At 40.5% G+C, this 20,962-nt stretch overlaps 1 protein-coding gene across 1 annotated transcript; it reads left to right on the top strand.

Moving 5' to 3' along the window:
* Positions 1-321: 321 nt before the first annotated feature.
* Positions 322-4,283, top strand: LOC307020970 (formin-like protein 2). The gene is made up of 3 exons (XM_079652662.1): positions 322-818; positions 3,052-3,135; positions 3,263-4,283. The coding sequence occupies exons 1-3, from the start codon at positions 702-704 to the stop codon at positions 3,302-3,304; spliced, it is 243 nt and encodes an 80-aa protein (XP_079508788.1). The 5' UTR covers positions 322-701; the 3' UTR covers positions 3,305-4,283.
* The last annotated feature ends 16,679 nt before the right edge of the window (positions 4,284-20,962 follow it).

The following is a 20,962-nucleotide window of genomic DNA, read 5'->3' on the forward strand; positions in this document are numbered from 1 at the left end:
GTATAACTCCTCCTCTGTCTCTTTCCTTGGTGTTGAAACTGTTAGAGACCATCAGACTGTGTGTGTGTGTGTGTGTGTGTGTGTGTGTGTGTGTACAAATACATGATGATAAACACACACACATATATTTAGGTATACAGTAAATGTATATGTGTGCGTTTATTTGTAATCATCTGTGGGCGGGAATTGTGGCCGGTGGGTCTCTTTCTTCCTGTGGGGGAGGGGGGGAGGATTAACCGGCTGATCTGCGACACGCGATACATCTCTCTCTCTCTCTCTCTCTCTCTCTCACACACACACACACACACACACACACACACACACACACACACACACACCCTCTCTCTCTCACACCCACACACACACACTCACACACATACACACTCTCTCTCTCTCGGCGGCGGAGCTCCATCAGCGGCGGAGAGTCGGGAGACAAAGAGAGAGAGAAACGGGAGAGAGCGAGAGACACCTGACCGTGTGACGACAGACAGGAGGAGGGAGGGAGACAGACAGAGAGACAGGAGGGGCAAATGGAGAGACGGCCTCAGCGCAGCTGCATGATGGCGGACCACATGTTCCTGTGAGGGGGGGACGCACTGTTCAGTGGGTGTGTTCCAACAGACCGACCGTGTGTGTGTCCGCCGTCTGGACCGTGTGTGGTCGGTGTACCGGGGATAGTGAACAGTGTACTCGGGATAGTGATGGGGAACGCGGAGAGCATGGAGTCTCAGCTCGCGGTGATCCGGTCGAGAACCGCTCCGGCCCGCCTCCCGATGCCCGAACCCACCGAGCTGGAGGAGAGGTTCTCCATCGCGCTGGTAAATACACATATACATGATACATTATATCCACACTGCACACTATATATATATACCATTATTCACATTATACACACACATCCATAATACACAAGCTACACAGAATAGAAAACCACAATACATTTTTAATACACGCGCACACATACACACAAATTGCTTGTTGTACTGTGACTTCATGGACACACTGATTAGGGATTATATACATCGTTTTTTTACATATTTATTTTTCGTTATTTTATTATTTTTGGGGGTTTTATGAATTTCACTTATTTGTATCTATGAGTATTGTATCATTATGCATTTAAGTATTATTCTGGTTTTCCTTCAGTAGTCAGGTTAGGATCCTCCATCTGTTGATAAACTGTTCAGCCAGAATATAGGCGAGTAAATAATATACTATACTATAATATACTAATATACAGTATAAAGTATCAAAGTATACAGTATATATATAGTATCAGATACACATAATATATCTACACTGTATGTATATATATATATTGTGTATATGTTGTAAATACATAAAATATAAACAACTTTAGTTTTTGCTCCCATTGTTCATAGGGCTGCAACGATTAGTCGACATAATCGACGACGTCGATCATAAAAATTTGTCGACGCGGAATTTTAGTGTCGACGCGTCGTATAAAAACAATCAGAGAGCCGGTAACGTTAATTCAAAACTGCGCAAATGTTCATTTGTAACTGCAATGCACTACAGGAAGTGCTGGGGGCAGTATACTCTCCATTGTCTGCCATGACTGCATTCTGTACTAACAACAAAGAAGAAAGAATACGAACGATGGCGGAAAGGAGAGAGAATGAGGGTGATGAAGAGCTCAAAAAAGCGAGACCGAGAGTTTCGAAAGTGTGGGAGTATTTCACAGACGACAAGCCAAAGAAGTCAGTGAAATGCAGAATTTTTAAAGGGGAATTGGCATTCCACGGCAGCACTACAGTGATGCACGAGCATTTAAAACGCAAGCACCCTGGAACCGTGAGGACTGCTACTTTGGATCATGGGTAAGTTTGAGCAAGTTAGCCATAGTCATGTTTACGTTAGCTTACATGTTGGAAAACAGAACGTCTCATGGTTAATGCTTGCTAAGCAAACGCTATTTCAGTTATGTTGAGGCTGCGTGTCCACCAACGAGCTGCTAAACAGCGCCAAGCTTACAGCGTAGTAGAGCACACTAGAGCTTTATGGACGCTGTAATTAATTCCAAACTTAAAATAATAATTAACAAGGGTCTGCGAAATGACAAGAATAAAATGCGATTGAATTGATCCTGGGACTGGACAACAGGGTGACATTCACAGGTGTGCAGACTTGAGGTAAAACATGCACTGGAGCCCGGAAAAGGAGCCGTGCCCACAGGAAGCAGAGATGGAGGGTGTGACAGAAATAATCGTTAGATTAGTCGACTAATCGAAAAAATAATCGACCGATTAGTCGACTACCAAAATAATCGTTAGTTGCAGCCCTAATTGTTCATCATATTTCTAATAAGACTTTTTCTATGAACAAAAAAGACAATTTTCTCTTGAATATTAGACTATTATTACCAATATCACTCCTATTACTGTTATCACTACTATTATTACTAACCCTCACAAATTGGGTTCAATCCATGTTTTTATAACCCACCTCACAGCTGAGCTTTAAGCTGTCTTGAAAACAGAAATTGGTTACTCGGGTTGGTGGGGGGGGGGGGGGTGTCAGTGTCTGATGTGACCACCACTGGCCTCACGCAGCGCAACACGTCTCCTTCACAGAGAGTAGATCAGGTCTGTGGTCTGTTGGATGTGGAGAGGCTGGATGTGGAGAGGCTGGATGTGGGGTCCTGGTCTGGTGTGGGGGTCCTGGTATGCGGTTCTGAGGCCGGGTGGATGTGCCAGATTCTCTGAGACACCTGTGGAGAAATTAACATTAAATGCACAGCTCTGGAGGACATTCAGTCAGAATTTGTGAACAATATTTGAGAGAAAACGGTCTTTTGTGTTCATAGAAAAAGTCTTAGATCTTTGATTTCAGCTCATGGACAATGGGAGCAAAAACAAAAGTGTTGCTTTTATATTTGTTCATAGTATGATATGTATCTGGTTCATATATATATATATATATATATATATATATATATATATATATATATATATATATATATATATATATATATATATATATATATATATATATATATATATATATAGTACAGATGCTTCCTTTCTCCAGAACTCCATGAACCTCCCTCCTGATAAAGTGTGTCTGCTCCGGTCCTACGACAGCGACAAGAAGTGGGAGCTGATCTGTGACCAGGTGAGAGGAGAACCCTTTAGAACCACTCACACTACACAAACCTGCAGAGGTGGGTGTGTGTGTGTGTGTGTGTGTGTGTGTGTGTGTGCTCACTGACCTGACTTACCTACCTGTCCTTTTCCCCAAGTTGGGAGCATTTAGAAAAAACAACACAACACCGGGGATTTGATCGACCCCGGCGGGGCCACCCTGGAATGAGAGCGTCTGGTGATAATGGCTGAAACACTCGATGATCTCTGGGTCCATCACTGAGGATATGTTCAAAACAACAATTATAAAGGACTATTTTGTTCCCCAAAAACCTCTATTTTTGAGAACAAACAGCTACTGACTACCTGTCACTGTGGCCCCCTTACCTCTTCCTCCAAGCACATTATACTCTCTCTGCTGGTTGATGGAGGACAAATCATGGCAACTGGATCTTCAGATAATCCTATTTTTTTTATATTATTCATATGTAACAAAACAGATCAGTTTAATCAATGGTTTGGTTTCTCTCTGACTAAAAGACTATCTGTCTTTCAATTTAAACCACTAAATACTACCAATAATGTACTCTTCTCCTTTACAAGTCTAACCTTAAAAGACTCTCCCGTCTTTCAGTGTTTATGTCAATCCCTCTTGTATTTTTAACAATTGTTCTATTCTACTGAGCAGATCAGGTGAAAAAGGTGTACTCGCACTACCCTCTGTCGCCACTAGATGGAGGCAGGAGACCACGAGTGGATGGCTGACTGACCCTCGAGGTATGCGAACCACTCCACACCACTAATTTAGGGGGGTTGCAACTTGCAGATAAACACAATTTTCGGATCATTTTATTCAAAAAAGAATACTCCTTTTGATTCATTTATTGATCTGACACCTAACCTTAATCTGGCCCCTAAACTTAACCAGTCAGGCTTAGATGCCTAATCCTAAATTCAGTTCTATATCCATTTTTTTATGGACCATCTTTCCCTCAGTTTGACCACTAATCCTAACCACTCTGGCTCTTTGCCTAATCTTAAAATACTTCTCCATAAAAGGCTATTTTACTCTCAATTCCAACAATTAAAATTAACTTATGGTACACTCTTATCTTAAATCCCAAACTTGAAATTAATTTAGATAAATAGTTGATTAATTAATGGGACACTCTTAACCAAATATCAATCAATCAATCAATGTTTATTTATATAGCCCAATATCACAAATGTTACATTTGTCTCAGTGGACTTCACAGTTTGTACAGAATATCAGTATGACAATACGACACCCTCTGTCCTTAGACCCTCTGTCCTTAGACCCTCACATCGTACAAGGAAACACTTCCAGAGAAACCCCACAGTTTAAAGGGGAACATGGAGAAACCTCAGGGAGAGCAACAGAGGAGGGATCCCTCTCCCAGGACGGACAGACGTGCAATAGATGCCGTGTGTAAATTGAAAAGATAATACATTTGCAACATAGGTAGACCAAATGTTTGGAAATGCATGTGTGTATAATAAGAAGATGAATCCACGAGTATATCCATCCAGGACTTATGATCCAGGACCACAGCCACGACTCAAGATCCAGGACTTGCGATCCATGACACAGGACCGCAGGATCATCCATGACTCCGGATCCCGGCGTATATAGACACCAAAAAGAAAGACATTTGGGGAAGCTGGGTTAATCGGAACATGAGAGTACACAGGTATAGACAGACAGACAGAGAGAAGGAAGAAGTAAGATGTCCCCCGACAAACTAAGCCTATATCAGCAAAACTAGGGGCTGAATCTAATCAGCCCTAACTATAAGCTTTATCAAAAAGGAAGGTCTTAAGCGCACTCTTAAAAACGGATAGGGTGTCTGCCGCCCGAACACAAACTGGAAGCTGATTCCACAAAAGTGGAGCTTGATAAGAAAAGGCTCTGGCTCCCATTGTACTTTTAGAGACTCTAGGAACAACCAACAACCCTGCATTCTTGGAACGCAATGCCCTAGTAGGACCGTAGGGTATGATGAGTTCTTTAAGGTAAGATGGCGCCTGCCCATTAAGGGCTTTGTATGCGAGAAGAATAATTTTAAATTCTATCCTGTGTTCTATAGGGAGCCAGTGTAAGGCAGCCAGAACAGGAGTAATGTGGTCCCTTTTCCTAACTCTGGTTAGTACACGAGCTGCAGCATTTTGAATCAGCTGAAGAGACTTGGCTGACTTCTTGGTACACCCTGATAATAAGGAGTTACAATAATCCAGCCTTGAAGTAACAAATGCATGGACTAGTTTCTCTGCATCGTTTTGAGGCAAGATATGCCTGATTTTTGCAATGTTACGTAGATGGAAGTATGCGGTCCTTGAAATTGATTTTATGTGGGTGTTAAAGGATAAATACTGATCAAATATAACACCAAGATTCCTTACAGTCTCACTGGAGGCCAAATTAATGTCATCCATAGTTAGTACATCTTTAGATAATTTGTTTCGTAGATTCTTCGGGCCAAGTACAATAACTTCAGTTTTGGTCATGTTTAACATCAACAAATGTAAGGTCATCCACGTTAAGTCCTTGAGGCAGTCTTGAATTTTATTTAGATGATTAATTTCATCAGGCTTGATTGATAAATATAGTTGAGTATCATCCGCATAACAATGAAAGAGTACAGAATGATTCCTTATAATATTGCCTAACGGAAGCATATATAATGTGAACAAAATAGGTCCAAGCACTGAGCCCTGCGGCACTCCATGGCTAACTTTGGTTTGCATGGAAGATTCATCGTTGACACGTACAAACTGAGAGCGTTCAGATAGGACCTAAACCAGCCTAAAGCAGTTCCCTGTATGCCAACTAAGTGCTCTAGTCTTTGCAATAGGATATCATGGTCGATAGTATCAAATGCAGCACTAAGATCGAGCAAGACAAGAATAGAGACAAGTCCCTTGTCAGAGGCTATTAGAATGTCATTTGTGACTTTAACCAGAGCTGTCTCTGTGCTATGTTGTGTTCTAAAGCCAGACTGAAAATCTTCAAATAAATCATAGTTTTTTAAGTAGTCACACAGCTGTTTTGCGACTGCTTTCTCAAGAATCTTTGAGAGGAACGGAAGATTAGAAATAGGTCTATAGTTGGCTAAAACCTCTGGATCGAGGTTGTGCTTTTTAAGAAGCGGTTTTATCACTGCTACTTTGAATGATTGTGGAACATAGCCTGATAATAAAGACATATTCATAATATTTAATAAAGAAGTGCTAATTAATGGAAAAACTTATTTTAACAGCTTAGTTGGAATCGGGTCTAAGATACACGTTGATGGTTTAGAAGAGAGAATCATTGAATTTAATTGTTCAAGGTTTATGGCTGAAAAGCATTCTAGTTTACTATCTAGTGTAATATTAGAGCTTACGTTTCCGGGAGCTGTTGATAACACTATACTGGTCAAAGGCAAGAGGTCATTGATTTTGTTTCTAAGAGTAACAATTTTATCGTTAAAAAAGCACATAAAATCATTGCTACTGAGTGCTATGGGAATAGAAGGCTCAGTCGAGCTGTGGCTCTCTGTCAGCCTGGCTACAGTGCTGAAAGGAAATCTTGCATTATTCTTATTCTCATCTATTAATGAAGAGTAGTATGCTGCTCTCGCTTTACGCAGTGCTTTCTTATATTCATTGAGAGTAATATGCCAAATTAAACGAGGTTCTTCAAGTTTAGTGGAACGCCATATCCTTTCAAGTTGTCTCGACTTTTGCTTTATTTTGCGGGTTTGGGCATTATGCCATGGAGCTAATCTATGTTTTATTTTCTTCTTTTTCAAAGGAGCAACAGTCTAATTTTATTCGCAGCGCATCTGTAGCACTATCAACAACATGATCAATTTGGGGTGGTGTACATTTTGTATAAGTTTCCTCCCTTACATTCAGACATGCTATCGAGTTAAGTATTGGTGGAGTCTCTTCCTTAACACTAGAACCGCCAACGGGTATATTTTACCCGCAGCTGTTTTTTTATTGTATGTAACTTTTTTTCCATAACATATTAAAGTCTCCCAGTCCGTGACTTTTCCTGAAAGTGTGTTATGTAGCACCCTCTGTTGTTAAAAATTGTCAATAGGAAGTCAGATTGAAAAAATCGCCAAATAAATGGCCATTTATACCTATTTCCGCCAGCAGGTAATATTTACCTAATAGAAAATGCAGCGTAAATATGACGTGTTGCTATAGCAACGCCTTTTGTCTACTGCGGTTCCTTATAGATAGAGAGATAGATAGAGAGAGATAGATAGATATATTGATAGATAGATAGAGAGAAAGAGATAGATATATAGATAGTGTAACATCTTGGAGAATACAAGGTCTTCTGAGCTCACGTTGAGGACGTAATGCATGTGTGCAGGTTACGTGCCAGTTGAATAAAGATGGACACTCGGAATGAGAGAAGTAGTCTGCGTCGTCTGTTTATGTAGACAATTATATGTTCATAGAACGGAACATTACAGATGGATCGATAGATAGTTATAGATAGATAGATAGAGAGAGATTGAGAGATTTGTACCTAAACAAAACACAAGTCTAACACCAAGCCTTTAAATCAGCACTTGTAGTGATATTTTATACTTCACGCTATCTGCACAAACTATATCGTATGAAAAGCTGAGAGTCCACAGATTCTATTGGTATAAATGTCATCCCTGTGCGATCAAAACTCACTGTTCTGTATGATAAATAAAAGAACATTGTACCTTGCAAATCAATAGCGGGTACATTTTACCCGTTGGCGGTTTTAGGTATACAGCGACCTCTGGCGGTTCTAGTGTTAAATGTGGCTATAGACAAGTTTACGCGCCAAAACACGGGTAGCGCCATGACACTACACAAATGCACTTCATTTCCGCCGGAAGTCTTTTGCACAGCGTCTGTCGGTGTAAACCGATGTAAACAGTCAGACGGGCACTGGTGTAAACACAGCGATTTAGATGCTAACAGTGATGCTAGCTTGGGAACACGATTCTACTTCTTTGACTGGAGATGGCGTTACTCTCCCCCACCCGAATTCAGTGCAAAACTGGGAGGATAACATGACGACGTGGCCCAGCATAACGTACAGCAAAATTTGCTCCTACTTCGTTCAATCCATGGCAATAGATGGAAAAGCAATGGACAGTCTGAAGGCATATCATAAGGCTGCGCACATTCTACTTTGCCCACATGCTCCCGAAAATTGTTGACGATTTTGTTGAGGGAAGGTTACAGTTCTGCAGTAAATATCTCAGCATTTTAAAACCAAAATAAACTGCCTTATTTAGGTCATGCCCACAGGAGCCAACAGTTGTCTGTTGTTTACATAATGCACAATTTACATGATCTCTTTATGCTGTGCAATATATCATATGTGCCTGTACTGTTTGAGTGAAAATAAAGTTTGATGTAATTTAATTTCATTATTGCACTGTTATTGCATTATTGCATTTCATATGTTCCTTAGAGTGCTACAATTTCTTTTAACACAGTTCATCATTCATATTAAGCTCATACTGTACATAAATAACACTGAATGAATTAATTGTTGAGAGGAAACTAAAGAAATGGCTTCAACAAGAAAGATCACATGTTTAATCCTAACAGGTATTACAAATTAAAATATAAAAGCAGCCCACACAATTACATCACTATGAAAATATTCATATATAATATTAAAAAATACAATGCATGCAGTATTTGTTGTGTTTATCTGTATTTAATGAACAACATGGCTGGGTGCTGGGTGCTGGTTTGTGGTCGTAGCACTCTATCTAACCACTCGTTCAGGTGCTTTCTCGAGTGATTGCAACCAACTACCGCACACGTAGTTCCCGAACCACTTTTCTTCATGTTGTAATTGTTATATCCTCTTTGTCTCTGCGATATCAGTGCTTTGTCGGCACAACGGAGCTAGCTAGCAAAACAAACCCAGTCCGCCAAAACGGAAGTGCATTGCATCGAAGGGAGGAGTTCAGGATGTAGAGCGGAAACGGCTCAATAACTTGTGTATAGAGGCAACCTTAAGTATGGAAGTGAGTGCAGGAATCCCAGAGGTAGTGGAGGTTTCAACTGGATTCAGCTTTACCATGGGAACAGAGAGCTCATACAAACAGGAAAGCACTGAGAGAGAATGGAGACCATGACCTTTCCCATCCATGTTCCTGCAGGAAAGAAGGTGGAAGCTGAGTTTACCATCGGTCGAGCCACCACTGACCTGCCTTACACTGGCACAGTGAAAATAACCTGCCAGAATGATAGTTTGCTTCAGTATGACACCAGTGGTGTTTACAAAGGGCTTTCCTACACCTCAATAAAAGCAAATGTTAAAGAAATATAGATAAAATAACAGAACAAAATTTGACTCACCTCTTGTAGTCCTTACATAACTCCTACTTTAAACTGCATCGCTACTCATTGTATACTCAGAACAGCACTTTTTGTAAAAGAGTATTCTAATTGCAGGTGAACTTATTCTTTAAAATAAACAAATAAAATCATTTCAAACGGAGCTGTGCTTTTTTGTCCTTATTGAGAAGTATGAACCTGCAATTAACCCTTTTGGCAAACGTTAGCCTAACTTGATCAAGAGCTTACGGCTTAAGGACAATTTAATCGGCTAATGTCTAATGTCTGATAATGATTTACGTACTCCAGCTGGTATAACAATAACAAAAAAATATATGATTTCATAATTTTATTTCCCTATTTGTATGAACTTGTGAATGACAATCGTTTTTACAGCGATATGATTGGAGCAGTAGATTCTATGGAAGCAAAGAAGTGCTATAATGTTTTGAATTTTAAAAAGGCATTGAACACGTTATATTGTAATTTAAACACCGAATTCAATGCATTGTAATATTATGTTTCGAAAACCATGCATCTGAATTCATTGGTTGTGAAATGACCACTTTGAAATTACAAAATATTTTTTTTCAATGTAAGTCAAATGTGGATCCAAAAGTTCAAGCTTTATAAATTCAAAAAAGCTATATTCAGGTTGCTCAAATTCGATCACTGACATTCGGATCCAAAACATTCGGTATAAAAAAATTTGAACAGTGAAATTCAGATCCAAAGATTCAAGTAAAAAACATTCAGATAGCAATATCCGGGATACCGATGATAGGATAAGCAATCGAGGAGGAATGCAATTGAACCAACTGTCCAACTGCAGACAAAAACATGGTGGCGCAACACGGGCATACCGGTTGGTAGAAATACTAAGCGCTATTGTTATATGATATATAGGCTACACTGTTCACAGTTTCCACCATGGCACAGGCACAAGTAACAATAATGTTTTTATGGCATCGATTTGTTTATTTGTATTGAATAGTTTGCCTTACTTTAATTATTATCCATCTGGAGTCACATTTTAGAATGGTAGTCAGAATGCTAACGTAGCAAGATAATGTTTTGGTTTATGAGTTCACCACACTGATGTAGCCAGAAACATTAGGATGCTAAGTGAATGGGAAAGTGTGTCCCAAACCTTTTACTGGAGCTGTATGTATTTAGGTTTACCACCACATTAAGACTTGTTTTATTCTGTGAATGCACGTCCAGCTCCTCCACTGCAGTATCAAAAAGGTTATTGCGTTTAGACAGTAACCTTTCCCTAGCCTATACGCACATGAGAACAGTCACAGCTGCCTGTAATGGAGGCAAATAGTGTATTACATTGTTTCCTGCAGCTTAATCTGTTATTCTTACAGAGGTGGTGGTGTGTGCAGCAGCATAGGTAACGGTCTAAGACAGGAGAAAACCGGTTGGTGAAAAACGAGTTGTAAAGCAAAGTTATTTATATTTAACTTTGCAAGATGACTATGTGCCTTTTTCAAAAATATACTACATCCTTTTGATATGGTTAAAAAATGTTTATTGCAGTGGTATATGGAACTGGACAGTTCTGTTTTAAGGTTGTGGAGAGCAGTGTGAGGAGAGGTTGACACTGAGTGGTCCTGTGACTCAGGAACAACTGGTAAATAAAAAACAATGAGAGTTTTAAGAATAGCAAACTTCATACTAGCCCAAGGAAGCCCCACAGGTGTGCGCAATAAAAAAAAAAGTAAAAAAGTGTGTGCATGCGATTGCAGTGATGAAAGTGAAACATGCGTAGCGGGTACATTTTAAAGCAAACTAAGTGTAGTAAAAGTATGTATGGAGTCAGATTTGGGTCAATATTCTAGCGCGCAAAACAAGCTACTCACGAGCGGAAAATGTGCTTTTACACGTGCATGAAATGACCCTTGCGTGCAGATTAAACCCCCGCTAGCAGAGACAGCCCTCCTGCTCGCTCGTGGGAGTGTCAGCCTCACTCGCTCGCGGAGTCTGTCTGCGCGCGCGTGAAAAGTTTCTGACACTTTGGGGCGGAGCCACTGGACTTTGATTGACAGCTGCCAGGAAACCTGGAGTTGCCAGGTTTGTTAAATGCCTGAACTACCAAGAGCCGAGGAGTGACAGCAGCAATATCAGTTGGACGAGATTGAATGGTAAAGATGTCCATACAAAACCATTATATTCGTAAAGTGTACAGCTAATACCACTCAAAAATATATTGTTTAATATCAAATTAATTAATATATATAACACACACATATATATATATCTGTCAAACTGCTAGCTACCGTCTGCTGTATGCACCTCTTACGGAATGAACTATAAATGAACTATAGTATTACTATAGTATACTGTAAGAGTTGTACAGTGTCCTATAGTCAGTGTAGAGGCTAAGCCAACGCTTTAAGCCTCTGAGGATCCGCTTTGTGGGTGTAATTGACGCACACAAGATTGCTGCCGAATAAAGGTCAGAAACCAAGTTTCCAGTTTACTGGTTTCCATTTTACTTGCTTCTTTCCATATTCACGATATTACCGTTTACACAATACCTTTGCTTTGCTTGTAATCCCGTGTTTGTGTGTGTGCTCCGTGTGTGTATGTTCTCTGTGTGTGTGTTCTCCGTGTGTGTGTGTGTGTGTGTGTGTGTGTGTGGTCAAAAACTGTATGGCCTTCCAGCGGAACCTCTCACCACCAAACATAGGTTCCTACCTTTATACCCACAGATGTTAATTGGCTCCTACACATCGGCCCCTAATTGATAGTACAGGTATCAATTGAAAACAATTAAGGAGCCAAATGTCATAATCATTTTTCAATACGTAGAAATGCACATCCTATATTTCTTGTACTAAACATAGTTTAATAATAGGTCGCACAATAATGTTGGTCTTGGTCTGTAGCTTTACAGAGCGCAGCAGTCCCCCTTTGTCTTCTTAACATTTATGAAACTATTAATGTTCCATACCCTTTTAACGATAAGAAACTCAGCTAACTAACAATATGAACCATTTTTAGCTAAAAGAAACACAAGAGTAATACCAAGCCTTTGAATTAGCATGGAGCGAAAAAATGCTAACTAATGCTAACGGACTTTTGCACAGCACTCACGGTAGCAATGCACTTATTACTTATCGTCACTGCACAAACAAGATATCCGATTAAAGCTGAGACTCCACAGATCCCACACATGTAATGTCATCACTGTAGGACCCCGAATTGCGGAGCCATCAGCCAGGAAAGAGAAAGTAAACAACATCCGGTTTAAAAATATTACAATAATTACGTCTTACCTTTTTTGATTTGTGATCAAAAGTTGTGTTCACCGGAATAAAAACGCAGCTCAAGGTTAATCCAATGTCTTTGTGTCACGTAGAAATGTTTACTGATAATCCACCATCATATTTATTGCAATATACTGGGTATAAAGTTTTGCCGTCCAGGCTTGTACTTTCAGATGTGCTTTGTTTGCTTCTCTATTATATGGTTCTATGGTCATTTTTATGTGGATTTGGGAACTGCCCCTCGATTCTATTGGATATTTTTTGGTTAAGAAAAAGGTGTAAATCACCCAAATCGACCAATGGGTTCCAGAGATATGGTCCTGCGTAAAGTATGAAGAATGCCAGCCGGCGTAAGAACAATACGCAGCCGACTTCATTTATTGTTTACTACCGTAAGGAAGCAGGAATTGCAGGACCCAGAGCGCACGGAGCACAGAGCGGACAGCAGATAACGGAATTGCAGTTTTATTGCTTATAGATTATCAGAACATTTCAAAGGGGACACAGCCACATTGGATATTAACCTATGGATTAACTACATCATCGTTGTTATCGTTTGAATGCCATTGAAGACCAGTTTAGACCAGACAAAGATGAAGGTAAGCCATGTTAGCATTGTGTAGCTACCTAGCGCCACTTCTTTTGATATACGTTTTTGTTGATAACGTTGCAAGTTTGTATCTTTCAGTGTTGAGGTGGCCACCGTTAGATTCTGTGTCTTTATGATCATAAACAATGTGTTGGATGTGCAGCTGGGATAAGTAATAAGGGAGCTAGGAGGGATTTTAGGTGCAGTAATAGGTTAGCATTTTTCGCTCGGGGCTAATCCAGAGGCTCACTGTTAGCATTGTGGGGCCTAAGAGGATAAGAGAGTATGTTTTTTTAATTTTTTAATTTTTAATTTTTTCACAACAGTTGTATTTGGATGGAATGAATACCTATAGTGATAATTCAAAGTAATACAATTATTTTTACAGTGAAAAAGGTCCAATGGAACCGATGGTTCCCAAATTACCCAACTTTATTTTTCTAAACCTCTCTAAAAAGGTCAAATTTAACTTGTTTTGCATCAATCTTGATACAGGGTACTTATTATATGCTGTAGTTTGGATTCCTAAAACTTTGAATCTACTAACCCATCATTCAAGGGTGGTTTTCACTATAAGTAATGTTTTTTTTTTAGGCGGACATTATAATTTACATGTTTTTACTATGTTCCATCTGAATTTACTTTAAAATAAAAACATCTATATTGATTCTGACACTTCTACATCCAACTCACAGATGTAACCTTGCTTTGAGAGAAAAGATTATGAATGTACCCCTTTTTAGAAGTGAAGATATAGTCTTTGCTGTGTTAGTGACATTTTGGAGCCTGAAACCTGAAAAACAGGCCCAGGGCTTAAGAGGTTAAGAATGGCTTCAATTTCACACATGACTGTATGAAGTCCATCATCATTCAACATCTGTTGCTGCACAACTGAATTGAGGACGTGCTTTACCATGCGTATTAAGCGCTCCCAAACACCACCATGATGAGATCCTGCTGGTGGATTAAAACTCCATTCAACTCCAGCTGAAATTAGAGCTCCTTGAATCTTCTCATTATTCAATGCAGCGAGGGCCTCTCTTAGTTCTCTTTCTGCTCCAATTAAGTTGGTTCCATTGTCTGACCTCATATGAACAACTTGACCTCTTCTACTGATGAAACGTCTTATAGCATTTATGCATGCTTCAGTGTCAAGAGAGGGTGCAACCTCCAAGTGAACTGCTCTACTTGTTAAGCAGGTAAATATCACTCCATAACGCTTGCAAGTAGATCTGCCCCTTCTGATTTCCACAGGTCCAAAATAATCCACTCCAACATTGGTGAATGGAGGTAGATCTGGAATAATTCTCTCCTTTGGAAGGTCTGCCATTTTTTGCTCCATAGCTCTTCCATTGTAACGTCTGCAAAAGTGGCATGATGATATGATCTTCCTTATGGCAGATTTAGCACTTGTTATCCAATATTTTCTTCTCGAAGCAGACAGTGTATGGTTTCTACCGCTGTGCCCTAGTAGTTGATGAATGTCCTTGAGGATGACTGTGGAAATATGCTGCTCTTTGGAGAGGATCACTTGATGTTTCACCTCCAGAGGCATTGCTCCTTTGCTTAGCCTGCCTCCAACTCTTAGTAGTCCATCTTCCAGAATCGGATCCAGCTTGTAGATGGAACTGTGTCTGCTCACTGTTCCGGTTTCAGATGTTAAATAAGTAATTTCATCCTTAAACCTATGCTGCTGACCATAGCGTATTATAGCCAACTCAGCTTCCAAGAGATCTTTTGGTGTCAAGATGTGACTCTCCGGGTTGACTTTGGGTTTCAGTCTTTTCACTTGACCAGCTTGTGCAGAGGGATTCAAATCCTTTCTTTTACGACTCAACTCCAATATAATTGTCTTCAGCCTGAGAAACCAGGCCACCGACACTTTGAGCCTTTTCCAGTCTGAGAAGTAAGTCATGAGCTGGTCTGTTGCATCAAGTGATTCATTGACTATGATGTTAACCGAAGTATCTTTTCTGACTTCTGGGTCAACCAAATCCAATATGACATCACCGCCATAATATGTTGGCCATTCCTCTTCAGATTAGACAAGAAACGTGGGACCCTCAAACCAACTGCGGCTCTTCAGAAAGTCAGGGATTTTCATTCCTCTGGATGCAGCATCAGCTGGGTTGTCTTTGGTTCCTACATGCTTCCATTGACATGGTCTTGAAGCCTCTCTTATGGTTGTGATCCTATTTGCCACAAATGTGTGGAAATGCTTGTACTCATTGTTAATGTACTTCAGAACTGAAGTACTGTCTGTCCAAAACATAGACTCATCCAAATGAAGTTGAAGCTCTGATTTTAACATCATATCCACTCTGGCAGCCAGAACAGCAGCTGTTAGTTCCAGTCGAGGAATGGTCACCATTTTTATAGGTGTAACTCTAGCCCTTCCTAATAGGAAAGCAACATGGACGTCGCCTTTGCAGTTCAGTAGCCTGATGTAAGTTACAGTTCCGTAGCCATTTTCACTGGCATCAGCAAAGTGATGTAGTTGAGAGTGTATGGGTTCACCGAAGTCCTTTGGCTTCATACATCTGTCCACTTTGAGTGATGACAACAACTTAATGTCCTCCAACCACCGTCTCCACTGGTGTACGATATCTGGTGGAATGGCATCATCCCATCCACAGCTTCTCCTGCAAAGCTCTTGTTGCATTATCTTGGCTGGCAAAGTGACTGGTGCCAAAATACCCAAAGGATCGTACACCGAGCTTGTCGTGGATAGCATGCCACGTCTGGTTAGAGCCTGCTGTTTCACTTCCATCTTAAACTTAAAGGAATCTGACTCGACGCACCAGAGTAGACCCAAAGCTCTCTCAAGAGGAAGATTGTCTCTATCCAGATCCAGGTCCTTTAGCTCTTTAGCCTTCTGCTCTTCTGAGATTGTCTGCAAAACTGCCCGACTATTGCTGATCCATTTTTCCAGCACAACACCTCCTCTTTTGCAGAGAGCATTAAGATCTTCAACCATTTGTATTGCTGCCTTCTCCGAGCCCAAACCCATCAAACAGTCATCCACATAGAAATTTCGCTTCACCGCTTCAACAGTCTCAGCAGAAAAGTCAGACTTGTTGTCGTCAGCAGTTTTCCTTAGCGCATAGCTAGCGCAACTGGGAGAAGAGACAGCCCCAAACAGATGCACCGTCATTCTGTATTCCTGGATCTCTCTGGTGAAGTCTCCCTCTGGCCACCAGAGAAAACTAAGGAAATCTCGGTCTTCTTCTGTGACTTTGACCTGGTGAAACATAGCCCGTATGTCGCCCATAAATGCCACAGGTTCCTGCCTGAAACGAGTGAGAACTCCAAGCAGTGAACTGGTGAGATTGGGACCTTGATAAAGTACATTGTTTAATGATGTTCCTGTAAATGTGGCATCAAAATCAAACACCACTCGGAGAGAACCTTTTCGTGGATGGTAAACACTGTGGTGTGGGATGTACCATAATTTCCCACTGCCACAGTGCTGCTGTGTTGGTACCTTTTCAGCATAACCCTTTTCAATCACTCCATTCACAAAGCTGGCATATTCCTTATGCAACATTGGGTTACTCACAAATCTTTTTCTCAATCCAAGTAGCCTTTGCTTTGCCACTGCAAAGTTGTTTGGAAGAAGGACGTCAGGTGTCTTAAGGGGCAACTTCAGGCTGTACCTGTTGTCCTGTAGTGTTGCAGATGTATTCATGATTTCCATAAAGGTTTGGTCTTCCCTTGACATCTCTTTTTCCTCTGAGGGCTTTTCATTAAAGTCATGATTATACTGACTGCTAAGCATGAGCTCCAATTTGGATAATAAATCCTATTCACCACAACAGAAGAAAGCTCCATGTCAACATCGCTGCCATTGCTGCTTCCATGTAAAGGACCATTGATGACCCATCCCAACACTGTTCTTATAGCGTATGGGCCATTTCCACAACTGTTGACAATTTCCCAAGGTTCCAATATCTTGGGAGCGTTGGTTCCAATCAACATGTCAACATTGGCATTTATCCTGGGGATATGAACTTTTGACAAATGATTCAACCTCTTCACATCTGCGGCTGTAGCAATGTTTTCTTTGGTTAATGGCATTTGCTTCTGTGTGAGGACTTCCGGAAGAGGATAAAAGTTATTTTCCTCAATACCAGATACCTCCATCCCAAATAAGGAGTAAGCTGGAATGACTTGTTTCTGTCCCATAGTCTTCAAAAGAAAATTAGTTATTTTTCCTGTGATGTTTAATCTGTGCATGAGATCTTCTGAGCAGAATGTGGCTGTGCTTCCAGGATCTAAAAATGCATAGGTCTGTATAATCTCACTTCCCTTTGTGGACTTGACCTGCACTGGAATAATTGAAAGAATGCAGCCATAATTTCCGGCCACAGTACGTCCACATGTCTGAGGGGGGGTTTGTGATTTAGAGGTTTGTCCCAATTCCACATTAGATGTATTTATGTGGAGCGCAGTAGGATGTTGCTTTTCACAAACCTCACAGATCAAGCGTTGTTTACAGTCCCGGCTTATGTGTCCAGTACACAAGCATCCAAAGCAAATTCCTTTCTCCTTTAGAAATTGAATTTTGTCTCTGTGCTTCCTTTTGCTGAACCGCTTACATCTGTCCAAAACGTGAGTGTGATCACAACAATGACACACCAAGCTCTCCTGTGGTTTTGAGTTATTTGTCATTTTAATTCCGACCTCACTCATTGGGAATACTGTAGCGGCAAAACTGCTTCCTTTCATTCTGTTCTTTGATTGTGGCTGAAACATGTTGGAAGATTTTATAGCAACTGATTTATGTCCTGAATCCTCGATGTCTCCAAAGATCGGATCAGAAAGGACTCTTACATGTCTCTCAATGAATTTGACCAAGTCAATGAAATGAGCTCTGTTGTTTGAGGCTTCCATGATGTTATAAGCTTTGTTTCTCCATTGTTCCCTTAGTTTGTATGGCAACTTGAAGACAACCATTTTCATATTGGAGGGCATATCCAACTCCTGCATGTACTGAAGTTCTTCCATCACATTAGCACATCCACGCAGAAATAAAGCATAGGCTTGTAGTGCTTTAATATCTTCTGCCTTTGTTATTGTTGGCCAAGCTAGAGCCTTTCCGATGTAAGCAGCAGCGATCTTGTACTCATTCCCAAAATGTTCTTGCAAAAGACCCTTTGCCACAATGTAGCCACGTTCTGCAGCCATGTGCTGGCAGCTACGAACCAGTTCCTATGGCTGTCCTTTTGTGAACTGTTCTAAATAGTACAAGCAGTCGGCTTTGCTGGCTTTGTTTCCACTCCTTGTTCAAATGCTTTAATGAAAGCCTTGTACCGAAACAGGTTTCCATGAAATATAGGAATGTCTCTTGGTAGAGACAGTAAACGTTGCTGGTGAACCAGTGCAGCTGTTATTTCATTTTGCTTTTGCATTATTGTGAATAAACCTTCAGGTGGAATTCGATTGATTTGCTGATGGTGATTTTCCTGTTGACTTTCCCATGCAGTTGATTCACCAGTTATCAACCCATGTGATGTTCCCAGATAAGGTTGATTTTGTAAATAAGCATCTTCCTTAAATGCAAACTACCTTTCAGCTTGCTTTGGTTCCATGTCCATCTTTGTTGGTTTGCTGGAGGATATTTTTCATGATGTGGAATCATACCTTTGCCAGGGGGTTAAGTATGTTTAACGATGCCAGTTTCCTTTTTTCCTTCTCCAGGTATGAGTTCATTCCATTTCTTGGTGCAAGAGAGGAACGTTGTGAATGTGAACCCTGTAAAACTGCTAGCCTGGCAGTAGATACAGCTAGCTCAGTTTCCAAATCAAGCTGTTCCTTTCTCTGCTTTAATTGTAGCTCCTGTTCCTGCAGTTCATGCCTCTCAGTTAAACCTGCCAAGCGAGCAACAAATGCAGCCTTTTCTGCTGCTGCTATAATTTGTGCAGATGAAGTTGTACTTGACTTTGTACTGCTGTCACTTTTGTTTGAACCTTTACCAACATTAGAAACACTGTCATCAAGATTGATTTCATCATTATTATCACCAGTACCTTTGGTTTGACCAACCCACATCTTGATTTTGACAATAAATTCATCATTGAACATCATTTTGGCTTTAAACCATGTTTCATGTCTTTCCCTTTCATCATGTGGCAATAAACCCATTAAAGTGTCATGCATAGACCTGGCTTCAACACACAATTCAATATAACCATCAAGAGCATTTTGAACCTTAGCGTGTTCACCATTTAACATCAAATCTTTTATATTTGTTCTTAATTTGCTAGCTTTATTTAGCTTAGCCTTTCTGCCATTTTGCAACCTCTCAAGTTTTTCCGCAAGTGCTTTGGCAGAGAGTTTAACTACCCGCTTAGTGCTTTGCGCATCACTACAGCTGGCCACGCTATCCAGCTTGCCAGAAAATGACGCGCTGTCAGCTGCTGGTACGTCCACAGCGCGCTCCTCCATATTTGAATGTCTTAAAGTCAAACGGATTGTCACAAATCAATCAGTACAATGCAAGCGCTTATTGTTCATCCCTTTCACAACCAATGCATTGGAATTACGCCCTTATGTGTGCACACAACTTCATTCCTATGGCCATTTAAACCGGTTGTAGCGCGCTACACATACCTCCTTAGATGAACGTAGTTCCCTGACAAGCGGCGAAAAGCTTCCCGGCACCCTTCACCGCGTTGCTCTTGTCGCCTTCCTGTGCAGCAGATGAGCAAACGAGTTGTAGCCGTCCCCCTCTCGGCGTCAGGTGGCTGATAACAGCTGAGCAGCCGGCGTGTTGTTTTCCTCCTCTCGGCGTCCGGTAGAAGGTGAGCAGCCGCTCTCAGCGTTCGATAAACGCAACGAAAAATGTCCTCTTGTGTAACTCCAAAAAAGGCAAGTTTTTGACTATATGTAGAGGCTAAGCCAACGCTTTAAGCCTCTGAGGATCCGCTTTGTGGGGGTAATTGACGCACACAAGATTGCTGCCGAATAAAGGTCAGAAACCAAGTTTCCAGTTTGAAACAGTCCATTTATTTCCATTTTATTGTTTTCCATTTTAGTTGCTTCTTTCCATATTCACCACACGATATTAACGTTTACACAATACCTTTGCTTTGCTTGTAATCCCGTGTTTGTTTGTGTTCTCCGTGTTTGTGTTCTCCGTGTGTGGTCAAAAACTGTATGGTCTTCCGGCGGAACCTCTCACCACCAAACATAGGTTCCTACCTTTATACCCACAGATGTGAATTGGGTCCTACAGTCAGGTTGTTGTGTTCTGTAGTATTTTTCACCAGCTATCGTATTACTATAGTTTTTTCTGTAGTGCCATTTTATTAGCTATAGTAGCCCTATAATATTTCAATAGTAATACAATATGTATTTAGTATCTACTATGTATGGATCTTTGTAGTATTCCTATTATTTTAAATAGTATAACTATAGTATAATATATAGTGTTTCATAGTTGTTTTTAAACACACTATAGAACACTCATAGTAATAGTATGATATTGTCATAATGAATGCATATTATTACGATACTGTTTGTAAAAGCATTACACTCCTAGAATGAATGTGTCATTTTTTTTAATATAAATTAATTGATATTTCAGGCATTTATCAAACCTGGCAACTCTGGGCTTCCTGGCAGCTGTC

This window comes from Notothenia rossii (assembly GCF_949606895.1).
Source record: "Notothenia rossii genome assembly, chromosome: 10".
In the NCBI taxonomy this organism is placed as follows: Eukaryota; Metazoa; Chordata; class Actinopteri; order Perciformes; family Nototheniidae; genus Notothenia; species Notothenia rossii.

Excerpts from the sequence above, each read along its gene's own strand:
- LOC307020970 (XM_079652662.1), top strand. The coding sequence starts at position 702 with ATGGGGAACGCGGAGAGCATGGAGTCTCAGCTCGCGGTGATCCGGTCG. Across the intron at positions 819-3,051 it reads AGAGGTTCTCCATCGCGCTG|AACTCCATGAACCTCCCTCC; the intron begins GTAAATACACAT and ends TCCTTTCTCCAG. Across the intron at positions 3,136-3,262 it reads GGGAGCTGATCTGTGACCAG|TTGGGAGCATTTAGAAAAAA; the intron begins GTGAGAGGAGAA and ends CTTTTCCCCAAG.